The sequence below is a fragment of the Sebastes fasciatus genome, chromosome 10 (assembly GCF_043250625.1).
Source record: "Sebastes fasciatus isolate fSebFas1 chromosome 10, fSebFas1.pri, whole genome shotgun sequence".
In the NCBI taxonomy this organism is placed as follows: Eukaryota; Metazoa; Chordata; class Actinopteri; order Perciformes; family Sebastidae; genus Sebastes; species Sebastes fasciatus.
The window spans coordinates 5,841,466-5,868,814 of NC_133804.1; the positions used below are offsets into that span (position 1 = coordinate 5,841,466).

Genomic DNA, 27,349 nt, shown 5'->3' on the forward strand with positions numbered 1-27,349 from the left:
TGTTTTGACTAGATGGATCTCTGCAGGTAATCTTGTTTTCCATTAGTGAAATATTTGTAACATCGAAGTCACTTTTGTTTGGATGGAACCTGCCTAAATAAATAAATGTAGCAAAAATATTAAAAATAAATGTAGCCATTAATTAATTGATCAAATGTGACTTAAATTGATATTTCTGTCATAATTTGCTTCTTTATTTATCTTTTTATTAAAGCTGCAGTGGGTAGAAATGGAGCAAATATCATTTTAAAAAGTTATTTTCATAAAACGGTCACTGTATCCTGACAGTGTTGCATGAGACAGGTAATCTGAAAAAAATCATGCCTCTGTCCTCCAGTGCTCCTAACGGCATCTGCAAGATTTCACAGACCGGAGGAAAACAACCAATCGGAGCTGATCTGGAGTCTGCTGTCTATGAGAGCCGGCTGTCAATCACTCACGAACTCCGGTCAAACTAGGCAGCACTGATCAAATATGAATCAATATTCTGTTACTGTAATGCCTTTTTCTCTCAAATGTTTTCAGAAATATCTTGTAGTGTACTGTTTAGCTGTAAAATGAGAAAGTTTGTGTTGAGATCAGTTGAGGAAAGTCTCCCGTCACGAGCTAGATTGTTTCAAAGCCTGTAAACAGCCATGAGGAGGTGCAGAAGTCTAGTTTTCTCTCGGAACACTTGAATTACAATATGCTGAAAGGTTATTATGGACTTTTTGCTCATTGATGCCAAAAATATACTGCCTACTGGCACTTTAATTCCCTTATTTATTTAATCTATTTATTTATGTATTTCTTTCTTTCTATTTTTGCACTTAATTTTTATTTATCTTATATTTATTTTTAAATGTATGTATTTATTAATGCACGATTTTCCCTTTGCATTTCACCGCATATTTATTTCCCCAAACTTATTTATTTATGTATTCTTTTCTTTATACATTTCTTTACACGTTTCTTTTTACCTTCTATATCAGGGGTCAGCAACCTGCAGCTCCGGAGCCATATGCGGCTCTTTAGCTCCTCTCCAGTGGCTTCCTGTGGATTTTTAAAAATGGAAATGAATAACTTTTTTTGTTTACATTTTCATTTTTATTTATCATTGCTGTAGGTCTATGATATGAAGGTACGACGGAGTATTAGGGCCACATTGAGGAAAAAAATTAATCTGAGATTTCGAGAATAAAGTCGTAATATTTCGAGAATAAAGTCGTAATATTATGAGGAAAAAGTTGTAATATTACATAAACCTATGACTTTATTTTCATAATATTAGTAAAGTTATGACTTTATTCCTCGTAATATTCAAACTTTTTTTCTCGTACTTTTATGACTTTATTCTGTAAATCTCAGATGTTTTTTCCCTCAATGTGGCCCTAATACTCTGTAGTACATTGTCTCTTTGGCCCTCACTGCATTAGACTTATATACTATATACTTAGACTATAAACTGTGTTACCTTCATCATAACGATCAAATGTTTTGCGGCTCCAGACAAATTTTTCTTATTTTATTTTTTTGTGCCTAAAATGTCTCTTTGGATAATAAAGGTCGCTCACCCCTGACCTATACAGACCTTGGGACAGAAGGCTGCTTTATTCTCTACTGTTGACTGCAGGGGGCAGTATGACGCACACAACCGTTTAAACTACCTAAACTACAGAGAAGAAGGGTGGAGGGAGAAGAAGAAGAAAAGGAAAAGAAGGACGAGAGGAGCAAACAGTAACTGCTCCTGTGCAGGTGAAATTAACAACATTAAAGAGAAACCCCGTGCTAGTGGACCATGCTGCGGGCCTGTCTGAGAGGAGCTAATGCTACAGCCCGGGTAAGACTCAGCTAACAGCGAGCTAATGGTAGCATGCTAGCAGTAGCATGTTGTCATTCAGTGACCCACAGACTGCTCAAGGTGCCTGAGAGGGGAGTTTACTGTCAACAAGGCGGGCTAGTTCACACTAACATGCTACCTGACGCTAGAGTTCAGCATTAACACGGCTCTGTATATCATTAGTGGTGATAAAGAGCCGGTGAGAAAAATGTGAGTGCTAGCTGGTTAGCTTCTAGTGACATATGGCTAATGACAGTCAAGGCCTATAGAAGGAGGCTAGGTCAAGCGTCATTTCCACTTGGGTATTGCGCATGCGCAGTCAAATCTGGCCTGCACTCGTCGAAATTGAGCCAATCGTGGCGCAACGACCGGAGCTTGAGTCACACTGCGCATGCGTTGTACCCCGTTATCAAGACCCGTGTGGCAGCCTCCTTCCATAGGCCTTGTTAGCAGTAAGCTAACGAGCTGAGCTAGCTCAGGTTCACTGAGGGGAACAAGTCAAACTGTGTGTCCATAAACCTGCAGAAATAGACAGTCTCTTCATTTTATATTTCATTGTTGTTTAACGTTAGTGTCAGTAAAAGAGAAACTGGAAAATATATAATTATGTCTGGCCCATGTAGCTAATAATGTAAAGGCCGGGAAGGTGATTTAACTACATTTCTGGTGTAAATTAGATCAGATTAGATTATTTTGTCCACCTTAGTGGACATTTCGTCCAGCAAGTACAGAACATAGTTTTCGGTGAACATTATGGTAATATGACATATTAATAACAAAGTATTCTCAAATGAATAAACCTATTTCAAGTGTTGGTGATGCATTTGTGCATCACTCACAAGGTTTTTAAATATATATATTTATTGATTTTATACATTTAACACATTGTACATACAACACAGAACCTTCCCCCAAATTGAACATATGGCAGTGTATAAAATAATAACAATAAACACATTTTAAAGTGAATAGCTAAATATGAAGTTAAAAGGATACATATTTACAATGAAAATATAATGAAGTAAATAAATAAAATAAAATAATAACATAAAATAAATTAAGAATGTCGTCACAAACATAAAACAAAGTACAGAACACATTCCTCACAATACGTCACTCACAATTTAATTTGCTTGTGATTTAGTATCTGTTCAGCTCAGATTTGATATTTTACTCGCTAATGACCGAAATAAACTTGATTATTTCTTCACTTCACAAGTATTTTATTTGGAAACCTCAGTGGACATTTCGTCGTTGGCTTCTCCTAAGTACAGCAAGTACAGAACAAAGTTTTCGGTGAACATTATGGTAACATGACATATTAATAACAAAGTATTCTCAAATGAATAAACCTATTTCAAGTGTTTGATGCATTTGTGTTAGTGGGGTTTGTACACCATTTACCTGATGTTTGCTGAAATAATAGAACATAATAAAACAGAGCTTTATTGTCCACCAAAGTGAAATTGTCTTTAATCCACCAAAACATGGAAACATGAAAACAGAACCAGAACATGTAACATATAATACAAATATGGTCCAGTAAAAGGAAACCATCAGGACATTAAACTTTCCCTCACTGGTGTCTTTTCTCTGCTGTGGTACCTCCCAGTGGAGAGGTTAGAGAGAGATGTGAGGAAACATCATCCTTCCCTGTGAAGCGTTATCTGAGATGACATCAGTTTTTGATGACTACTGCACCAGTTGGATCAGCTCTGCAGCATCTTTTGTTATCTTGGGAATTTTTGCACAAATGGATGTGCTTACAAGATTGCAAAAAATGGACCACTGCTTGTGCTGTTCTTTCCATCTGAGAAAATATTAAACTAAATTATAACCGTTTTACAAGCATTCGCACATGCACAATAAACCTGTATTTATCAATCAGTCAAACTATACTTTTAAGTGTACTTCACTGCTCAGAAACACCTGGTAGCAAAGCATTTGCCATGCAGTTATTTTCATATGTATATTTTCTTTTTTAGGTGTAACTTAATTATTTCAAAGTTCATATTTTATCCGAATGTTTCAAGAAAAGTGAAAATATCTTTGTAGCCTATTAGCCCCCCAAAAAAGAAAATTATTGTTCACATTAAAAAACATTCCCGGCAGATGCAGTGTAATCGATTTGCTCATCAAAGTTTTCTCTTAAATAATGTAATAAATGCTCCTCAGATACCATCATCCAACTTCCAAAATAGTGTGTCAAATGCATGTCATCATGCAATTGACACACATCACATAGGTGCATACAATACATTTACGTAATAGTAGATGTGTGTACCTGACTGTGCATGTTTCAGACTTTAAAGGTCAAGCAATAGCACTGCATGAACTGTCTGTTTGTAGTAATTTTCTCTCTTCCTCACCCTCTCTCCAGAAGAACTGCAGGAGAACCCCTCTAACCAATCTGCAGCACTGCCGGCACTACACGGCAGGAGAGAGCAGGTAACGCACACACACACAATTGTGCAAAAATTCAAGTGAGCCAAATATAGAGCTTGCATATTACATAAAACCCTCTCGATGATAGCAAGACCGTGTCACACCACATATTGTCATCGGATTCATGCCTATCCTCTGCTGTTCTCTTCCACCACAGTGGTACTGCTGCTAAAGTGGTTGCTGCTGGCTTGGTGACAGTAGGCGGTGGCGTCGGAGGTACAATAATCTACGCCAAATGGGACCACAAGTTCAGATCCGCTGTGGAGAAAAATGTTCCATACTCAGACTGGCTGCTGGGTCTGGCTTTGGGACCCGCTTCTCAAGATGGCATCAAGAAACAGGTCAGGACGGATTCACAGCATGTTTGGGCAATGTGCTAAGGCTAGCTGGAATCTCTTTTTCATTACATTAGACTGTTTTGAGAATACAACAGGGTGTGAAAGAGAAATAACTCAGTGTTATCTCTCCTCTGTCTTTCTTATTAACAAAGCCCAGTGTACAAAACATTCAGCTAGCAGCCTATAATTTCTAGCCAGCACTAATCAACACGATCAGGATTTTTTGGGCTGATCACCAATCGCTGGAAGCAGAAACGGCCGATCCGATCACCAATCACTGATCACGGTGTCTATTTGAAGCCAAATAGTCCCGGACAAATATTATTTGTGTTTATGGAGCTTAAAAACAGTTGATAGGCTATATAAAGAATGATGTCAACATTTTTGTTACCTTTCAGCTGGAGCCACGGCATCAGTGGTCTCCGTGACTTCAGACTGTATCTCATACTGGCAGTTGTTGTCATTAGACCTGCTTGGTTTCAGAAGGACTGTAATAGTTCGAACTTCAGTCATAACGTTGACATTTGAATTCCAGTTCAACATGTTTGAATGTCTGCTCATTCTGCAGCGTTGCACCGCTCTGCTCTCGTGTTTCACTGAGTCTCGACATACAGTACACACACACAGAGCGGAGCAGAGGAGAGACAGGTGAAGTGAAGATAAAGTTGTCGGTACAGGTTACAAACAAGCTCGGTAGGGAATATTAGGCTTCACTATTTGTAGAATTAGATTACAGTGATTGTTTTGTTGGATTGTTTCCGACTCTTGTGATCCAAACATTTCCAATAACTCCAAAGCGTTGTAACGTCCAAAAGTCAAAATTTAGGGCAAGTTTGGAACATTATTTTGCCTCTTTTGCAAAAAACTAGTATGCCATGGTTGTTAACTTTGACAGCCCTAGTAATCCATGTTTATCAACTTAATAGTTTTGAATCACGACCTTCAGTATTTGGATCAAGTAGCTCTTGAGAAATAAGGTGGGCCAAAATTTTGAAGGGTTCTATTGTTATTTCAGCGTGTCAGATACATATTTAATCAACATCCATTGTTAGTGGATATGACTTTGTACAGAACTGATTGTGATATGTGGCTCTAAACAAAAACATGTTGAGACTCTCAAGCCTCAGTTGTAATGGCTGCTGTTCCTGCTGTTTAGATGGAGTTTGCCCAGCATCCCTCTATGATGGACAAACCGATGAAGAAAGGGAAGTCAGTGAAGGAGGCAGTAGAAAGTCCAGCCAAAGAGCCTGTCCCAACCCCCCCTGCACAGAGCATAGAGGGTAAGTCTCTCATTTGGTTCAGACTCCTACATGATATATTGTACTGGCAGTTTTTTGAGTTATTGACGCTCATTTCATTCTGCCACTTTGGTGCAGTGAGGCACTTTGTACCACAAGTATGTGTGGGGTGGTGGGGACACTAGAGGGCAGCAGTATGCTTGGAACCCTAATAAAACCATGATGTGATTCATCACACACAATTTTTTTTTAATAAATATATATTTATTGATTTTATACATTTAACACATCGTACATACAACACAGAACTCTCCCCCAAATTGAACATATGGCAGTGTATAAAATAATAACAATATAAAAAATTTGAAGTGAATAGCTAAACATGAAGTTAAAAGGATATATATTTACAATGAAAATATAATGAAGTAAATAAATAAAATCAAAATAACGAATGGATAAAAATAAATAAATAACATAAAATAAATTTAGAATATGGTCATAAACATAAAACAAAGTACAGCACACATTCCTCACAGTACATCACTCACAATTTAATTTGCTTGTGATTTAGTATCTATTAAGCTTGAATTTTATATTTTACTCGCTAATGACTGAAAGAAACTTAATTATTTCTTCACTTCACAAGTATTATATTTGGAAATCAAAAATGGCCCAGAAAAATCTATCTACCAAATGCAGTAAACCTGGCCAGAGATAAACTGGGTAACCTTTGTTGCAGTCCCCAGGGGGGACCCCGACTTGTTCCCTGAAATGCTGCTGTATTGTTTACCTATGTTCCCATGTCAGTGATATCCATCCAAGTTATGCATTTTCATGTTATTCGTCCTCTCGAAACTCTTCACTTCAGTTATTGCCTTTGACCAGGAGGAGTTAGGTGTCAGCGTGATTTGTAAGCTGCTTCTTCTAATTTTACTCACCTTAGGTAGATTTCTTTTCACAGCACAAAACAACAACAACAACATGTAAGAAGAGTCAAGAGGGAGAAACGCTAAGGCATAATGTTAGATCCAACAATGTATTGTTATAGTACAAGTTATTTTTTTCATCTTAGTTTAGTTAAAATCCAAGTGTTTTATGTGCACTCTGTTTTTTTTATGCACCCACCACAGAGATCTCTGAGGGTAAGCCGTCTTCTGTCTTTAGCTCTCCTGTACAATGCTGCGCTCCTCTGCCTTTCTTTAGAGCTCAAACTATTAAGGGCAACACACACAGGCGGCGTCACAAAGCTTGAAACTCTGTTATTTATTTAGGTAATCATTAATCTGTGTTTAATTATGTATTTATTGACTGTTTTAAGTGCTTTTTATGAATTTATTTTAAATTTGAACTTGATTGATAAATATACTCATTTGGTTTTATTTCACAATTCCTGATTTTTATTATATTTTATTCCTGAGCAAGAAGCCAACGACAGGAGAGAATCTGTCTAACTTCCGTGAACAACAGGCCGCACAACTGCCAATGGCTGTGAAAGCTTAATTTGGCATGTGGATGAGAGGGCACAACTCACTTGTTGCTAGTGTGGTTAAGCTACCACGTGCCTGCTTTAGACTTTACTTTTCAAATGGGAGTATTCGCTCATGATAATAACCATTACTCCTATTAGACTTCCACAGTGTTAGAATGTAGTTTGTAGCCTAGAATATGTCCTTAACAGCTTTTAGGGCACACTGTAATGCAATCCAGTACATCTAGCTGATAAATACTAGTATACAATTGAAGCTGTTAGTGCAGAACATTTATGTAGTTTCATTTCATATTTTTATCATTATATTTTGTGATGAATCCAGTTGATGGATCATCAGTCGCTGAATAAATTCCTGTATTTCTCTGGTGGTTTTTACATGAATCTTTTATCTTGTCTGGGTCAGTGTGGGCATAACTTGTGTTATTCCACAAAGAGGTACGTTAAGTCAAATAATGTTACTGTAATTTCAGACATTCAGCATTTAAAGTGATTCACTTTGTACAGTTGGTGCATCCTGTAGCATCCAGCATTTAGTGTCTTTGAATTTGTTCAAGGGCTCATGAAAAGTCTATTTGAAGGTGTCGTCACGTAGGCTCACATACTGTACACGCACACGCACTACCTGACTGTGCCTTTCTGTATGTGTGTCCCACCCAGAGGCTTCAGCAGAGGCCACTCACATAATCTCAGCCATCAGTGAGATCTCATCAGTCCCTGCTCCGCTTGACACCGAGGGAGTAGCAGTCAAAGGTAACCCTCTCCACCACTCTACACTTTGATATCTTAAAGTAAAAGCACAAATTCAACCTTTTGGACATTTAAAATCAATGTATAGATAAATTGTTAGCTGGTAATCAAAGTATCTACATACTTTTTACATCATCAGTTGACAGGGGATTGACACTGACTTTGGGCTTTAGATATTACTTCCAGATGAGCGTTTGAATGTAGAATTTGTAGCTTTAAATCAGAAAATGCCACCAGGAAGGTCCAATAATTCCCAAATCTTTATTATATCACACTGACCACAAGCCAAACACATAGCCTCCATGTGGTACACTGTACGCTGGTTATACAATATGGTTATACAGCGTATCTGCAATCACATTACTCACATCATCACATTGTAAGGTATTTAGTGAACGTGAGGTTACATTGGTTCTGTGTGTGCATGTTTTCTCTAGAGTGCAAAGAGTGCCATGACCATAAGGATACCCCGGAGACAGCAGCAGTTCACCCTGACACAGAGTCACCCGTAGCAACAGAACCACTGAAAGAGCGACCAGTAGAAGAAGTGACAGCTAGACTGGCTCAGCAAGACCAAAAGGACCTGGACACCCTGGCATGTAGGCTGGCAACAACACACACACACACACACACACACACACATGTAGAAAAAATCATGGAAAAAACAAACTCCCTGTGACGTTACAAAATCAGAAACTGGTGAGTTTAAGTTGATTGTAGTACTTTTAGTAATGTTTAACAAGCTCTATTAGCTTTCAGAAGAAGGAGGTATGACCTTTCCACTCTATTCTCCATCCTACTCTACACTCTCTGTCAACCTCTCATGTTTCCTGTCTGTCTGTGTGTCTGACTTTGCAGCTGTATCAGTCAGTCTTGAAGACTCACTGGCCAGCTCGGCTAAAGCTACCCTGCAGGCCATCGGAGCTCAGGAGGCGGCCCTGCAGGCTATCGCACGGCACACACACAAACTGAAGGAGGCTATGGAAGCAGAGGTACAGATACACAGTGCCACTGACCACAAGGATGTGGTGTGATTACACTAAGACTGGTACAGGTGTGAAAAATGTGATTAGTAGTGTTTAGTAGCTCCCATTACATATTAATCAGGGCTGGGACGGCGAATTTGTGGCTAAATTGTTACACCGATAGTCAGTGGTCTATAATGTTAAATCCAGTGGTCCATGTCCACCAGGACCGGCGAGGGCACTAGGGGACGCGCTGCGCCACTCAAGCAGTGACCTACCCTATTGTTGAATGCACCTGATTGGTCGCTGGTTTTCTGCTCGCCGTTTCAAACAGGAAACGAATGTTCCCGCCTTTTCATTTTGAAAGAGCAACGGCCAATGAGGAAACTCAACAGTCAGCCGACCAAGACCACTTAGTTGCCGGTTATGTTTCATATTGCAGTTCATGGGACTAAGGACAGGTGTGAATGGTTTGACACACAGTGAACTGGAGTAAGAGCCTGAAATTAGTGCCCCCTTTCAATGTATTGAATCGATTTTGAAAGAAATAGTGACACAAAAAATCAGAATCAAGATTTTCATGCCTCGGTATCGCCATAGGAGTTAGTGGTAATTAAATTTAGACCTAACTACAAAACATTTTACCGGTATTTCCTGTGCTGTGTGACACTTTTAATAGGCAACATAATTATTTTTCAGTAGAGTGATTACAGTTCTTCTTAAATCCAGGTCCCACCTCAGGAGAAGTCAGCCCAGTGGAAGGAACTAGAAGCTGCTCTGGCTGATAGAACCGGAGCTGTGAATGATGCTCAGACTGCTCTGTTGAATGCCAAGTAAGACATATATCTAAACACACACACACACACACACACACACACACACACACATGCACACTACAAAGAAACGTGCACACACACGTGCGCATTACTCACACACACATGCTCACACAACACACACACACAAACATGCACACACACGTGCACACTACACACACATACACACATCTGCACACACACACTAAGGTCTCGTTTGGGCCCTAACTGCATTATAAAATAAAATCACAACATAATAAAAGCACAACATCAACATAATCACTTCCTCTATCAGATTGTTTTGTCCATCTTTACACCGTCACTGTGTGTGCTCCCTCCACCTTGAGTGATGGAGATGCTTTCCAGCTCTCTCACAGTCACTTGTTGACCTGGTAAACTCACCTGAACCTGTCTGCAGAATGTGGACAGCCGTGGTGTCCTCCACATTTATAGGCTTATTGAATGAACTTATTGTATGAGTTATCTTTACACTTAAAAACACACGTCCCCTTAAAATAACCTCATTTATTGTCATTGAATAAGAGTGCATTTATGTTTCTAGTAAAACAATACACCATCATTGTGATATGTCTTGATACACCTTACAGTGAAGGTGTCAGTAAATAAATATATAAACATGATAAATAAGGTTTAATGATCTTTAATTACAACAGTTCTGATCGGTCAGGAATAGACGTGGTTTTAAATATTAATAGCTATTTCCAGACTGTGTGAGCTAATACAGACAAGAAACCTGATTCTCCTTTACAATAATTCTCTACATGTTTACAATCAGGCAGGTCAACTCATTCAAATATGCAATAATTAAGATTAGTGTATATGATGGAAGAGAGTGTGCAAAACACACTTTTCTTTGTACTTTATTTTTGTACATTATAAAAATTCGCTGAATCAGCAGAACTTCAGTCTGAGTTAGATATTTACAGCAAATGATGAGAGAAATGAGCAGAAATGAATTCATATTATTTATTTATATTATTATTTATTTGATTTAATTAGATGTTCGTTATTATGCACTGATTGTGGGAGAACTGGATCACCCAGATCGAACCCGTGCGTAACACAACAGTAGACAACACTGACTACTGAGGTGGCGCTGAGAGCTCAAGCCCTCGCATTCATTCAGAAGGAAAAAGTCAATTTTTCCTTCAGGATGAATGACACATTGAAGACGTTTTTTATATATATATATAAAATATATATATGTGGGATAAACCGGAGCCCCCGGAGAAAACCCCATAAACCACCTTACCACCTCGTCACGGCGGTGAGCATAGAAGAGAAGAACCTGCACATGCAGCATCTCTGTCTCGGTGGTGCCATCAGGTGACCTTTGACGGCGGAGGCGATACGGTCTCCGAGTGCCGGTTTACCCCCTTTCAAGGACACCAGCACCCACATCGCATTGCCCCACGTCTTAATCAGGTCCCGGTAAATTGCCTTTTCGAGGTTTTCCAATGTTTCTGGGCTGGAATCGAAATCGAGACCCTCGACTTCGGCCCACGTTTGTTCAAAAAGGCGCTGGATGATGTCCTGGACGTTTGAAAGGGTCCAGGTCACTTTCGCCTTCTTGAAGATCCGCGTGACCAGCCTCTCCAAGAGCACCTCGACGCAGTTTTTCTTTTGTACGTTACGCGCTCGCCGTTTAGAGTCATCACGACTCTTCGTCACTGATACCGGGGCAGGCGGTGCAGCGATTGCCAAAGGTTTCTTGGCCCTGGGCTTAGTCCCCAGTATGGCGTGTCTCATATTGTCGACGAGGTTATCGGACTGAAAGATCTGCCACCATCTGGCCAGACACAGGAAACCGAGCACCTTCCGCTGCAAGTCGGCGCGCATGTTGGCACGTATCACCGGCTCGGGGATGATCTCTGGCCCGTGTAGGATGTGTGTGTAGAGGATATCACTTAAGACCTTTGTGAACTCCAAGACTCGACCGGGGGGAATGTTTACGAGTGGAGCGCCGAGTCCCAGAAGATCGCGGTTCTCTGGTTTTTTCATCAGATCGTTAATCTTCTTTGTGAGAGACTTCGCCGACTCCCGACTGTGAACTTTGGAGCCTCGGTGGAATTTTTTCGTCATCTGTGCCACGATGCGATGGATGCACGATTTGGCAAAGCACTTAGCCAAAAGTTTCTTAATTTTGCTTCCAATGTTTTTCTTGGAGCGTTTGCGCTTCTGCTCCGAAGGAGTCTGTCTTAGAGCCTCTTCGGCGATGCTCCGAGCGATGTCTTCCGCGACGTCTTCAATCTCCCGAGCACTTTGAGACTGCAGCAGCGTGTACTCGGAGTCCGGCACGTCAACCAAGAGAGGTTCCGTGATGTCGTTCAACTGCTTCTTGATGATGATTGTGACATTCATGATGTCTTTCATCGCAATCACGACGTCCGACGAAGGCGTCGCCGCATGGCGGTCTTCAACGTCTGAGGGTTCCGGTTCCACATCTGATTCTTCGGAGATGGTCCTCTGCTTGCGCGGTCGAGGCGAGAACACCGACTTCATCCTGCCGATGAACGCTTGGCACATTTTGCAGGCGTGCAGAATCATGTTGTTGAGTCTGCCGGGAGGAGTGAGGCGCTGAACTATGCCCTCGGGGCTGGAGAGGGCACTTCGGACGCTCTCCGAAACCTCTTCAGAGATCAATGTCGTCAAGCTTTTGGAGCTCGGACACTGAACCGAGACGTCGACGCCCAGAGCTTCGGCAAAGCCCAGAGAGATGGTGTCGCCCAGATTGATTTGGACGTCGTCCTCAGACGCCAGGGTCCTGCTCCCGAGAGATTTCAGGAAAGATTTTGTCAAGGCCGCTGTGATGTCCAACAGCAACTCTCCCATCATGGTCATAGTGGCGTCGTCGGGGCTGCCGGATTTCATCATTCCCCACTGATCTGCCGTCATCCCCTTAAAGAAGGAGTTGAGCAGCTTGGAAACAACGCGACGGACGTTGAACTCGGGCATGATGGCTTCTGGCTGGGAAGTTCTTGATGATACCATAATGCTGATTTACGGTCAATTCTTGTCGATGCTTTGTGGTTTTTGGAGAGAAATTCACTGCTTCTCTCAGTAGGTAGTCTGATGAGTGAAAATAATCGTTAATAATAATTAGGGCTGCAACTAACTAACATGTAAGCTGCATTTAAATGTTGGGGCTAATTTTAACTGCTTCATATACTGTTGGGAGGTTTAATCTAAAGCAATGTATTCATAAAATTCATACCTCTTTCTCTTGAGACAACTGCTTCTTTCAGTCGATGTGTTTCGTCTGATCGAGTCTTCAGATTCAACCACAGTTGTGTGATTCTGGGACTCTCCTGAATTTCACTCCTTTATGATGTCACTGCTCCTTTAAGATGTCACAACTGATGTCACCACTCCTTTAATCCATCACAGTGTTCCATCTGGTGATGTCACCATGCAGTGATGATGTCACCACTGCTGTGATGTCACCACTGCTGTGATGATGTCACCACTGCTGTGATGTCACCCAAACACACACCTGCACACACACGTGCACACTGAAAAAACACACACACACACACACACACACACACACACACACACACACACATGATGTAAAAAGGATTTTTTGTTGTTACTGGTCACCTGCTGAGCTGAATCAGACAGATCTCATCTTGTTATCAGTGTAGTTACTAGATTTAAACAATCCTCTCCCTCTTTACATTATGTGCCTTTGGCTCTGTGATGATGCACACCTGCTCATTTTCCCCGAAGCTTAATAAGCCTAATATTATATTTCATAAAAACAACTTCTTCTGCTGTTAGTAGAGGTGCTCTTTATTTCAGACGAAGGATATTACAATATATATCAGGGCATGTCTGCCATCAGAGATTTACCGTTTACAGTACACGCAATGTTGCAAATCAGTAAGCAGGACTGCTTTATGACAGTATTGGATTTTTTTTTTGCTATGATTTTTGCATCAATGTGATGAAGTACTTCCATTTGTCATGTATATGAGATGCTGATTAGCCAAACATAATTAGATATTAGACATTATTAGACATTGATGTGTTATTTTAACCATTAACAGTTTCTCAATTGTTTTAGTTGTTTTAGAAAATTACTATATCAATATAAATGTTAGGGCTGTCAAAGCTAACGCGTTAATGTGCACGCAAATTTGTTTTATCGCCACTCATTTCTTTAACACATTAACGCAACTTGTGATTTTTAATTAACCTCTTAAAAATCCGACGGGCCGCCGTTGGGCCCGGCCGATATTCGATCTTTTGGAGGTTTTAGCCAGCTAATTTTTAAAGATAGAGTTAGTGAAGATAGTAGCATTTTATGATACTAGAAAAAACCTTAGGAATCCATCGGTACCAACCGTGTCATGCTAGCTTGTCACAAAGGAGGCTAAATAGCGCTCCAAACTTCTGCTAAATTTTGGTGAGGAAAACGTGGCATGGCCATTTTCAAAGGGGTGCCTTGACCTCTGAACTCAAGATATGTGAATGAAAATGGCTTCTATGGCTTCTATATATATATATATATATACCCACAAGTCTCCCCTTTACAGACATGCCCACTTTATGATAATCACATGCAGTTTGGGGCAAGTCATAGTCAAGTCAGCACACTGACACACTGACAGCTGTTGTTGCCTGTTGGGCTGCAGTTTGCCATGTTATGATTTGAGCATTTGAGAAAATGACCTCAGTAAACATTGTAAACATAAGTTTATGTTCTCAACCGCTAATATCAAGTCTTCTTCAATACAGCATGATGTTCATTTAGTTAATGATGGTCCCATTTAGAGTCAAATAGACGATAAAGCATTGGATGCTTTAGGGCGTGGCTACCTTGTGATTGACAGGTCTCTACCACGGCGTTGTCTGGTCTAGAAGTTGTCTGTGTTTTTGTCTTACAACTTTAACCCTTTCACAGTGTGTCATCAGACCATGAAAGTTAATTGTAACGTTTTGATCACCTAAAAATGTCTTATTCATCATTCAGTTGTACTTAGCTCCATCCTCTGGTGTCACTTGTGGTTGCAAAAAAACAAGATGGCGACGGCCAAAAACAAAATGCCGAACTAGAGGCTTCAAAACAGCAGTCAACAAACCGATGGGTGACGTCACGGTGACTGCGTCTACTTCTTATAAACAGTCTATGGGTGATAAAGGATTTTATCCATATAGCCAGAGTGAAGTATATTGCTTGAGCATATTGCTGATTGATCAGTCATGTTACGTGAACAGGTATGCATCCAGGGACGGGTTGCTAAGCCTGTATTTCTATCACCAACATTACCCTGATTCACTTTCACATCTTGCACCAATTGTCCTCTCAAACTGTCTCTTTCCTCTCCTCTCCCTCTCTCCCTCTCTCCCTCTCTCTCTCTCCCTGTAGTGAAGCCTTGGACAGTCTCAAGTCAGAGATTGACAAGTCTAAAGGACTGAAGGTTGTTGCTGTTCGCCCACTGGTTTTGGCAGCAGAGGAGAATCTCCATAACATGGTGGTGGACTTGGACAAAGTGGTCACTAAGGTATTTTGTACATTAGGTACAACCAGATGAAAATACTTTTAAAGGGATAATTTTGGGAAATATGCTTTTTCACGTTCTTACTGAGACATTGATGTTCAGCATCACACGGAATCGCCGTTGAAGCGTTCCTCAAGCGCTCGTTGACTTAGATGTGTTGGTAAATAGTACACGGAACTGGCTAAGAGCATTTTTTTAGACAGAACGGAACAGGCTGAAACTTAAACATACAATCAGTTGACACTTCACTGCATCATTGGAGCGCTGAAAAAAGTTGAGACCAGCTCAACTTTATTTGTAGCGCGTCACACAGTGACAAATGTCGGGTGTCAGTTTGTAGCATCATGTCACTGACTTCCATTGAAAATGGCTTGAAGTCTGTTGCTCGTAGTGTGAGCAAAGCGTTCGCGCTCGAGTCCAGCTACCCTACGGAGGAAACTCATTTCAGACGCGTGTATCGTAGCGTAGATCTACTGGCTGCCTTCAGGCTAGGCTCCCTTTGATTTTTCGTTACCCAACAGAAATGCAGTGCATGCTCTTTTATTGTTTGTAAGGACTTTAGCAGTATTGCTTGTCAGTGTATAAAGCTGCTGAACATTTTGTGTCTGTGTGTCTGTAGGTGCAGTCTGCAGAGTCAGAGTCTAAGATCGTCTCCCAGTACAGTGACCTAGTTAATGAAGCCAAACTACAGTTCCAGAGGGAAGTTAGCAGCCTTACTCCAGACATCCAGGCCAACTGGAAGGGGCTCAGTAAGACCACACACGCACACGCGCACACACACACACACACGCACACACACACACACACACACACACACTGGCTGGGGACTTGTGTTACATGTCATTCTCCATCTCTCATGCCCCTCATTTCCTGTCACTGTTTTTAAATTATTTACATATCATTCCAAAGTGCAAAGACGCTGCATCCCACCCGACCCCATTAATGTCCAGCTGTCCATTAGTACATAGTGTAACCTCTGTATATATGGGGTGGGATTTCAATTACTTTACAACATTACCTGATCAAGATAAACACCTGAAAGGTAGTTCTTTAGATAAAAAGAGACATATTTGCAAAATAACTTTGTCGTTTTGTGTGTGTTAGCTGGTAAACTGTCATCGGATGACCTGAACGCCCTGATCGCCCACGCACACCGTCGCATCGACCAGCTGAATCGAGAGCTGGCCGAGCAGAGAGTCAGAGAGCAGATTCACATCGATGCGTCGCTGGAGCAGCAGAAGCTGGAGGACCAGAAAGCCCTGGAGAAAGCTGTTGCCACCGCCCTGCTGCACGTCAAGGAGGAGGCCCGGCTGGAGCAGGAGAGGAAGGTACGGAGGGGAAACGAGGAGGTTCAGGGCTTGATCTACATTTGGAGCCATCCAGATTTAACGGTCCCATGCCTTGGCATTGGCTACTGAGGCTAGGAGATGACTAGGGCTTTATGTAAGGGATAATGTGCAAGACCCGTCCTGTCGGGGTTTATTTCCCCACAATGACCCGCTAGCTGTACATTATCCCGTTTATTACACGGCTTCTTACTTAAGAAATCAATAATTTGACACAAAAACGGTCCGCCAGAGTCCGACATCAGAACTGCACCCATAGCAACGGTCTGTTGTACATAGCAACAGTCTGTTGTACATAGCAACGGTTTGTTATACATAGCAACGTTCTGCTGTACATAGCAACGGTCTGTTATACATAGCAACGGTCTGTTATACATAGCAACGGTCTGCTATAAAGAAATAACAGACTGTAGAACGCCGTGATTAACCAATCGGAATTGAGTATTCAACAAAGCCGTGTAATAACTGTTATCAATGTAACTAAACCGTATCAATGATGAAATGTTTGTGTGTGTGTAGATGTCTGAATTAAGGGAAGTGATGGAGGCAGAGATGAGGACTCAGCTCCGGCGTCAGGCAGCTGCTCACACAGACCATGTCCAAGATGTCCTCAAAGTCCAGGAGCAGGAGCTGAGAAGCGATGCTGAGCAGGTCTCTACACTACGTTCTTCACACACACATTCAATTCAAATATTAGATCACACAGATGAACAAATGGTTTGTCTATTGAACGTCAGTACTTTATTAGGGGCCGGGCAGCAGCTCTGCCTCTTCTGAGGAAGTCTGCCTTCCCATGCATGAAAATAAATCAAACTTTGCACTTTGAAAATCCATAACAAATCAGCCGTACATGCTCCACCTTTTCAACTTCCATTAAATTGTAGACCCGAGTGAGCAGAAATGTTCATGTGCTTCAATCTGGCCGGAATTATGAAATCCATCAGTTTGTTTTTCTCAAATGACCCCATCTGGCTCCGCTGCATCTTCAGACTGTCCTCCACAAACCATCCAGCCAGATTTTAGATGACCAAAAATTGAGCCCCCAGTACATCAGAACGTTTTAGTGTAAACTATGCTGTACACAGCTACTGTGAATTCACGCTAAATAAAGCTCCGATGTTCATGAAAATAAATGACAACATTTCAAGGTCATGGTAGATGTAGGATGGTAAATTTCAGAATTTCATCTCAAAAACTGTATTTTTGACAGTATTTTGAATTCTATCCTCATGTCAACCATTGCAGTCAATGGAAATCAAGCATTTTGAAACATCAATTAGTCACTTATGGAGCGATCAATCTTTATAGAAATAAATTCTAGACATCTTTATGTTGTCTAGATGAAGTATGCAAATTCTCAGAATTTTGGACAGTAAGCTCATCAAGATAGTGACTTGCCTTTGGTGTCTGAGGTTGAGAGTTTGAGGCCCAGTTGAGGCAGAACGAACATGTTGTTAATATTGTTATTTTTTGATCACGTACTACCTCATTAAAATCATTAAAGCAAGAATGCACACATACACACTGTACGTGAGGATTCTGTGAGGCCAGGAGAGGTGAATAGATTGAGCCACCTATCTACTCTCCCGGCTCGTCGTGGTGCATGTCTCTGACAGCCGGTCATTCCTTCAACGCTCTGCTGTGTGTTGTGTTCAGGTCCTGAGCAGTAAGCTGCTGGAACAGGACACCGTCCACCGTCAGCTGAGCCAGGAACAGCTGGATAACTTCACTCTGGATATGAACACCGCCTATGCAAGACTGAAGGGGATGGAGGAGGCCATCGACAGTAAGATCCACACACACACACACACAGCACTTTCTGGAACAAAGCCCATTGGAATTTTTAGACCCATACTGTATGAAAAAGTGTTTTATTTTAAGAGTAACTTGGGGCCTTGGGGTAGAATAGGACCTTTGTAAAGTAAGTGATGTTGATTTTTCACATGTTCTTCAGGATAACATGTCGTGCTCATGCAAACACCTTCCTGTCTTTTGAACACAGGCCATGTGGTAGCAGAGGACGAGGCCCGTAAAGCTCACCAGCTCTGGCTCTCCGTGGAGGCTCTCAACTACACTCTAAAGACATCCGACGCCGACGCCCCCACCATGCCTCTAGAGGGCGCCGCTCAGGTCGTGCGAGACAGCTGCCACGACAATGACTTTGCCTTGGCTCTGGCGACGGCCCTTCCGGAAGAATCCCTGCAGCGCGGCGTGTACAGCGAGGCCTCTCTCCGCGCCCGCTTTAACGCCATGCGATCGCTGGCTCGCCGGGTCGCCCTCGTCGACGAAACTCACAACTCCTTGTACCAGTACTTCCTGTCCTACCTTCAGGCTGCGCTGCTGTTTGAGAATAAACAGGAAGTCCCGCCCGCCCAGCTGAACGGTGAGGATTTAGACCCGTTCAAGCTTCTGTCATACGCTAGCTACTGCTTAGAGCACGGGGATCTGGAGTTAGCAGCTAAACTGGTGAACCAGTTGAGAGGAGAGGCCAGGAGAGTGGTGGAGGACTGGCTGACTGAAGCCAGACTCACACTGGAAACTAGGCAGGTTATCAGTTTGCTGTCTGCTTATGCAAACGCTGTGGGGTTAGGAACCACCCAGGCTCCGTAGCTCGCCACGCTCATCTAATGTGGCGACCCTTAAAGGAACAATCCACTGAAAATCCCTCTTTTTAGTATCAAGTAGGGCTGACCCGAATGCTTCCACCGTTGCCATGGTAATCAACCTCCAAATCAGTATTCGAATGCTTCGTTTTTTGTATAAATCCCCAAAAAGCCGTTGTTGTGTTGTGCCTGAAAGGAAAAATGGAGTACTAAGAGAAATAAATACTCAAGCAGGAACAAAAATAAATATAAATAAATTATTCAGTTTTCTTTCCTGAGATTTGAAGGTAAAATCAAAAGTTTAACATAAAAATGCTGTTGCAGTGTACTTATTATTTAGTTATTTTCCCTCTTGTAAAGTCACCAGAATGCAGCTAACAAAGTCTCTGAAACTCCCCCAGACCCCCCCGCTTTGGTTTTGAGATCCTCCCTTTTTTTAAGGTCTCAAGGTTGGCAAGTATGTTGGAGACAGACAGAAGAACATATCAGCCTGCTGCGCAGCGCCGCAAAGCTTCAAATACCTTCAAATATTTCTCATCAAAGCTTCGAAGCCCAAAAGCTGGTATTCGGGACAGCCCTAGTATCAAGTCAAGAGGTTGTAGCTTGCATCTTTGTGGAGCGAAGCAGCTGCAGTCAGCAACATCAAGGTGGAAGTGTTTGATACTCACAGGAGGTGTTCAGTGGTGTCTTCCTTTAAGGAAACTGAAGTTAACCAAGCAATTGATGTTAAGATGCAACATACTTTTATTTGTTTTAAAGCACTAAGTCACTGTGGAGGATTATTTGTAAAATGTAATGATGCACCCTCTCTCTCTAGTCTTGTCAATTCAGGCCCACAGGTCTGATTCAGGTATTTATTACTGGCTAACACCCCCCCATCCCCCGTAACCCTGACTGACCCTGAATGGATCCTAACATTGATTAAAGAAGACCTCATGCGGCATTTCATTTCTGTCAATACTGCACATATTCCAATAAATCATGAACAAGAATGCTGTCTGTTAAATGTTTTATTTCCTCCCTCACAACTGTTTACTGTTATAAGGACGAAGGAAAGACATTCAGTTCCAATTAATGACAGCAGAACATCCACTATCACTGTCTGCAGTCCGTTAACTCTATATAAATTAGGGCTGTCAAAGTTAAAGGGTTAATAACGTGTTAACGCAAATTCGTTTTAACAACACTAATTTATTTAACGCATTAACACAACTAGAGATTTTAACCTTGTGGGCTCGGTTTTAAAGCTATAATAGTCGTCATACTAGCTGGTCGTGAAGGAGGCTAAATAACACTCCAAAATTTTGACGAGGAAAAACTGGCATGGCCATTTTCAAAGGGGTCCCTTGACCTCTGACCTCCAGATATGTGAATGTAAATGGGTTCTATGGGTACCCACGAGTCTCCCCTTTACAGACATGCCCACTTTATGATAATCACATGCAGTTTGGGGCAAGTCATAGTCAAGTCAGCACACTGACACACTGACAGCTGTTGTTGCCTTTTGGGTTGCAGTTTTTCTATGTTATGATTTGAGCATATTTTTTTAATGCTAAATGCAGTACCTGTGAGGGTTTCTGGACGATATTTGTCATTGATTTGTGTTGTTAATTGATTTCCAATAATAAATATACACATACATTTGCATAAAGCAGCATATTTACCCACTCCCATGTTGATAAGTGTATTAAATACTGTCGCCACAGAATATATTCTAAATATTTAAAGCAGATTATAGGGAGGATCTACAACCTTTGAGGTTACCTTAAAAACAAATGGGAGGAGAACTAAGATAGACAAATTCCAGATTTGTCAGATACGTTTTGGAGTCGTTTCAGGCATTTGTTAAATAGTGTTATTATAAACATTATTATTACTAGAGATGAGTTTATCATCTCAATACATTATCAGAAATTAGACTGTATTTTATCAATGATTTCTCCGGTTGTTGTTTTTCCAAATTAAAGTGGAGAAGAAACTAAGCTGTGAGTTTTTAGGCCTCAGTATAAATCATTTGGACTGTAGTGTCATTAATGTGTAGGAAACTTGAATCAAATATAATCAAACAAATATCATGGCACCTGCAAATGATTGACTATTTAATGTTACGGTAACCTAACATCACTGAAAGTCAAGGAAGTCACATAACACATAATCATTTTAGATGTCTGATGTCGTCTTTTATTGAAATCAACACCAAACCAGTCAAGTGGTAGCGGGAGAGGGATAGAGTGGGTCTGCCGACCAATCAGCTTCCAGGATTTCCATTTTCTGTAGACAAATCATGTGGCGGCTTTCCATTTTCACTGCCGACGTCATCCATTTTCAATACCGACGTCATCCATTTTCACCGCGGATACAGCCAATCGGAGCTCTGGATTCCATTTTCAGGCAACGAATCGTGTGGCTGATCTCCGCCACGTCATCCATTTTTGAATAGCCAATCACAGCCGTCCCAGCGGACGCGATGCGGAGGAGGGACTTTTGAACTATTCACCGCCGTCGTCGCAGAAACGCCTATTCAGCTACAGACAGGTAAATGTCATTATTAACATTATATTCAGCTACAGACAGGTAAATGTCATTATTAACATTATATTCAGCTACAGACAGGTAAATGTCATTATTAACATTATATTCAGCTACAGACAGGTAAATGTCATTATTAACATTATATTCAGCTACAGACAGGTAAATGTCATTATTAACATTATATTCAGCTACAGACAGGTAAATGTCATTATTAACATTACGTAACAGTGATATTGGGTTCTCTTAGACAATACGGATTAAACGTGTTTTAGCTTTCTGGCGTTTTTTAATGTGGGCTGATTAAGAGTCGCTGTGAAATCAATGAATAGGTTTGTAATGTTACTCTGTCTAAGCTAGCCTGGCTTTAATTATGTTAGCTAGACTTGGTGAATAAGTTATCAATCACTTTATCATCTGTTCAGAGCTCTGATCATTATGCTGAGGCTACGTTATAGTTACAGTTACATAGAGGTAACGTTACTCCTACTGTATGAGCTCCTCAGCGTTGTTAAACTACCACAGTCACTTCTTTTAGCTCAGACAGGTAACTGTAAGATAACTGTGGTGTTATATTAATGATTATATGATCATAAACGTTATGTTAATACTAAAGCTATAGATACATATACAGTATGACTGCTACTGTATTAGCTTCTTAACGTTGTGAAACAAAGTTTACTATCACAGTCACTGTTTTTAGCTCAGACAGGTAACTGTCAGATAACTGCTGTGTTATATTAATGTTCATGATTCATGATTATATGATCATAAACGTTATATTAAACGTTCATACTTAAGTTATATAAACATGACTGTAGTTTGCAAGGTTTTTCAAGGTAAAAGAAACATAATTATCATATGTGTGAAATTGTTTCTACATATAAGTTTGATTTCAATGTCTGTTTAGACTTCTCCAGGCTGTCAGTCATCCTGCATCCTCTGCCCCAGAAGCTCAGCCTGCAGTCCAGTCTGAATCCTCACCTGGTGTCTCAGGTGGCAGAAATACAGTTGGTAAGTAATGTTTACATAAACCTCACAACAAAGCAATAGTAACAGTTGGGTCGAATCTATTTAACATACAACCGACAGCATACGGACATTAAGACATTATATGTTACATGTAGTGTAATTTCACAGCAGTTTATCCTGTTTATTTTCTTACTGATGACAAATTGTATGTTTAGGGGACGGGCATGGTGTGCCAGGTATGGATCGGGTTGACAGCCTTGCAGAGCACCTGGTAGAACTGAGGACACAGACCTCCATGACTCTCAGCAACCAGCAGGTTAGTAATATCTGTAATTTGGAATACCATGCTTAGTCCAAAAAGAATAAGACAATGTTGTTGTTTTCATTTCATTAATTACTCACATAAGCCTGTTGTGTGAATAAATATTCAGTCTCTGTTGTTCTTTTCATGTTTCTTTATAAGGGAAGCACAATTGTGGCCCTGTAGCAAAACCTGCTGGACGTTGACAGAGGGCCCAGCAATCTACAGTGGGCTGGTCACTGCCGGAGGCCCCGCTGGAGTCTGAGCTGAAGGAGTTTCTGGTGAATCTGTGTGCTGTAAATCATTCTGTCTGATGTTGCAGGGAGTCAGACCCAATGACAAACATTAAGAATAGTATTATCTTCTTCAAATTATTTGTTCTTGTTGTTTCACGTGTTCCAGGCCCAAAGACAATAAAGTTAAAGCTTTAATATCATTACTGTCTCAATTCATGTGTATTCCTATGGTTATTTTTTTAATTAATTACACACAGCAAGTCCATCCCAATATTGCTCAACTATTCTCCAGTACATTATGATTTATTCTACTAACATTTTGACCTATCTTGCCTAACAGTTCATTAATCAGTCATAAGGAGGATGTATGCAATAATATTAAGCGTCTTTGAGATTACTAAAAAGCGCTATATAAATCTAATATATTATTATTATTATTATTATTATAATAATGCAAAACATCATCATGGATGATAATGTTTTGTATATTTGTTATCTGTAGTAATCTACCAGTTATATGACTGTATAAGGAAACCTGAACGATTTTCAATATTAATGTATTAGTTGCAGTGCACAAGTCTTGCATTAAAATTATATCTTGAGTCAATTCAAGTTTACACGAGCAACACAAACTATTTTTTACTGCATATTATAAACTTCGACCCTGCCGGAGACGAGATTCGAACTGCCTCTCAAGTGGACATGTATTGTTCCCCCCGAAAAGCACAAAAAATAATGTTTTTATTCTTTAACAAAAATACTATGGTGTATAAAGACTTCAAAACACCATGTGGGTGAAAATAAGAGCTACAGAATTGTGTTTTCTTCTCTCTTTCTCTCTTTTTCTTTCTTTTCCTCTCTTTTCCTCCTCTTTTCCTCTCCCCCCTTTCTCCCCCTTTTTCCACCTTCTTCCCCCGCCCACCCACACTATTGTTCCCCAGCTTTTGCGGAGTTGGTAGAGCGGGCGTCCATGTATCAAGGCTTGGTCCTGACCGCGGCGGCCCGGGTTCGAATCCGGCCTGTGGCCCTTTCCGCATCCACTCTCTCTCTCTCCCCCCTTTCAAGACTCTATCCACTGTCCTCAATAAAAATGGAAAATGCCCCCAAAAAAATAACTTTAAAAAATAGTGATGAAGAAAAACACTCCCCAAAACAGGGAAAAAAATAGAAGAAACCTCACGAAGAGCAACAGAGGAGGACTCCCTCTTCCAGGATGGACAGACAGAGTCCATATGACAAAAAGTGATCCGTATAATGTGAACATATATGGAGGGATGGATCCAGGAGGATGTCAAGCAGCTTCCAGGTGTCACCAAACAGATAGAGCCAGAGCAACACGACCTCCTCTCCACCATGTGACCTAGAGAGAGGACCAGATTTTGGTTTTTAGTTCACAGTTGCCTTGGTAATGTGAACGTATGCTTCCCGTGCCAATAAGCCCCTTTGGACTGAATTGAATCTATAGGGGGCGGGGGACAGGGAGACTCACTGGCTCTTCAGATAATGTTGGGGGTCTGGAAGCAGTCAGGGTGCTGAGAGGGGTTCAGTTTGTTCAGTGGACTGCTGCGATGCTCGGGTGTCCCAGGATGATCGGCTGGTCCACATCCACTCTCAGATGCTCCAGGAATGCCAGAGAAACAGGAAGAGTCCTGCCCTATGAAATCAAAAACAAGTCATCACTACACTCCCTCCTTTGGGTTGACAGACATCATGATGTTCTTCCACATTTCTCCTGCAGACTCAATAATCTCTAAATAGATTAACTTTGATTTGCATTGTCACAGATTTATATATATTAAAAAAAAACCTGTAGGCTGTTAAATGATGTCAACTTTAGCTTATAAACCACTCTATGTGATCTTGTAGTCTTAGTAAAGACGGACTTACTTGGTTGACTCAATCACAGGTGACCGTCGCTCTCCAGCTCGTCTTGTGGTCGTCCATCCTTCTCATCTGGTCGGGAGGACCAACTTCTTCTTTGTCGTCAAGGAAACTGCTGGACGTACTGCGGGAAAAAAAAGTAGAAAAAGACCGCTGGTACAACATTGTGAGTAATATAAATAATCATTAAAAATATTAAATAACTGATGAAAAAACATGTTATTAATAATTGCCTTACCTTTGTCTGGTTCAGGTCCAATAGTATGTAAAAAAACTCAAAGAACAACACAGTGAGTATGATAAATGCTCATTAACACGTAGAAGACCTATTAAAATACTTGTTAATGTTATTATTACCATACCTTATCAGATATAGCTTATCTACTAAAATTGAAGCACAACATCAAAGAACAACAGAGAACCAAACCATTAAATAACTGATAAAAATGAGTGCAGGAGAAAATTGTTAATATTGTTATTATAGCCGTACCTGTGTCTGCTTCAGTAAAAAGTAGAACAATTCAAAGACAAAAAGAGTGAGTAAGATAATCATTGAGTTATTAAAAAGGTGTTAAGAGCCGTAACTTGCTTGCAAGTCTCATCACTGCTCCTCTTTGTGGAGGAGCTGAGGCCACAACTTGATGGAATTGGGTCTGCAGAGCTTTCTGCCTTTCTGAGGTCGACTCACAAAACCTCGTTGGCCTCTGAGCACTGACCTGCTGCCGGCTCTCTTCACTGCTCCTCTCTGTGGAGGAGCCGAGGCCACAAGTTGAGGGGAATGACTCCTAATGTCTCATTGGGGGCTCGAGATATTTGATTGTGGTGTATCTAATGTTGTACAAGATACTTGTTAGTAGATTGGAGAAAGTGTGGGCCAGGTTGGTGTAGGTTAGAAACTGAATTGCTACACTTAGACGTTTTTTGTCTGCTTCACTAGTGTGCAGGGGGGCCGTTTGTGTTTTGATTGTATGTTTTTGGTTCTACTAAGTAAAGTTAATTAGTGAGGTTTTTATTTTCCATTCTGTTTCTTTGTAGTGAGATTAGTTGCATAGCTCCCATTTTGTTCTATTGATTTCCTTCATTTTTAACAGCACCCGCAAGCCCCTTTTCTATTTTGTCTGCCTCACCACCTTTTGTTGTTGACGGAAAATCAAACTCCTTGTAAATAAAATAACTTAATTTACCAACAAAATCTGTTTTTTATGTTGCTTCCCTTTACCCTGGCGAGCCGGGTCGTAACAAAAGTAAAAATAAGTATATTTCTATTTCTATGTTCATGACCAAACACTTTCCTCTCGTTTTCGCTTCCTTCTCGTCTCTGTTGAGAATTGCACATACAGCAGTGCATCTTGTGGCTGCAGGCCTGCAAGTTGAGAGCGCAAATTCGACCAGTTAGTCAGCTGGCGTGGCTTTTTTACGTTTTGGGCGGAAGCAACAAAAATTGCGTGCTGTAAACGATAAATGTCAGTTGGGTGTTGTGAATGATTAATGGTCGACTAGTTGATCAGTTTGCGAGTGATTGACAGCAGACTCTCATAGACAGTAGCTGGACGGCAGACTCCAGATCAGCTCTTACTGCTTGATTTCCTCCGGTCTGTGAAATCTTGGAGATGCCGTTAGGAGCACCGGAGGACACAGAGGAGCATGATTTTTTTTTCAGGTTACCTGTCTCATGCACTACTGTCAGGATATAGTGACCGTTTTATAAAAATATTTTTTTTTTAATAATTTCTGCTCCATTTCTACCCACTGGAGCTTTAACAGAGGGGATGCCTCGCCGCTTTCTCCCACCACGATCAAAGTGAAGAGACGCAGACAAGCGAAGGGATCGGTATGAAGTCTTGGATATTTGTGTCACACAAAGCTCGACTCTGGCATCTGCAGCTCATTGGGTCCTGCATTTCCCCTCACCATCCTCCTCTCTTCCATTTTATGTTGGCAGCGCCCTCATGTGGCAGAGCAGAGAACTGCAGGTTACTACAACTTCCCTGGAACACCTGCAATTTCCCCCTTTTTCTTGTCTTGTTTGTTTTTGGCAAACAGAAGCTGAACAACAACACTCCCCCCAACATCACCATCACCATCACCACCACAATGGTACCA

At 41.1% G+C, this 27,349-nt stretch overlaps 1 protein-coding gene and 1 long non-coding RNA gene across 3 annotated transcripts; both read left to right on the forward strand.

The window, feature by feature from the left end:
• The first annotated feature begins 1,643 nt into the window (after window positions 1-1,643).
• immt (inner membrane protein, mitochondrial (mitofilin)) lies at window positions 1,644-20,319 on the forward strand. 2 transcript variants are annotated; one of them, XM_074647821.1, is made up of 14 exons: window positions 1,644-1,819; window positions 4,200-4,267; window positions 4,422-4,605; window positions 5,759-5,882; window positions 7,987-8,079; window positions 8,514-8,675; window positions 8,935-9,068; window positions 9,771-9,874; window positions 15,246-15,381; window positions 15,998-16,127; window positions 16,483-16,706; window positions 17,244-17,375; window positions 18,381-18,510; window positions 18,727-20,319. In XM_074647821.1, exons 1-14 carry the CDS (start codon window positions 1,778-1,780, stop codon window positions 19,332-19,334), a joined length of 2,271 nt encoding a protein of 756 aa, XP_074503922.1. In that variant the 5' UTR covers window positions 1,644-1,777; the 3' UTR covers window positions 19,335-20,319. The 2 variants fall into 2 exon arrangements, with proteins under 2 accessions (XP_074503922.1, XP_074503923.1); XM_074647822.1 differs by having other exon boundaries at window positions 4,203-4,267.
• A 1,436-nt stretch (window positions 20,320-21,755) lies between these two features.
• Window positions 21,756-23,430, forward strand: LOC141774956 (uncharacterized). The gene is made up of 4 exons (XR_012595527.1): window positions 21,756-21,862; window positions 22,767-22,870; window positions 23,044-23,144; window positions 23,292-23,430. It is a non-coding gene; the product is annotated as an uncharacterized LOC141774956 (long non-coding RNA).
• Window positions 23,431-27,349: the final 3,919 nt, after the last annotated feature.

What these genes read in the sequence shown, in the direction of transcription:
- immt (XM_074647821.1), top strand. Translation starts at nt 1,778, where the DNA reads ATGCTGCGGGCCTGTCTGAGAGGAGCTAATGCTACAGCCCGG. An exon ending in GGCTGGAGCAGGAGAGGAAG is followed by an intron (nt 16,707 to 17,243) that starts GTACGGAGGGGA and finishes GTGTGTGTGTAG; the next exon opens with ATGTCTGAATTAAGGGAAGT. An exon ending in TGAGAAGCGATGCTGAGCAG is followed by an intron (nt 17,376 to 18,380) that starts GTCTCTACACTA and finishes TGTTGTGTTCAG; the next exon opens with GTCCTGAGCAGTAAGCTGCT.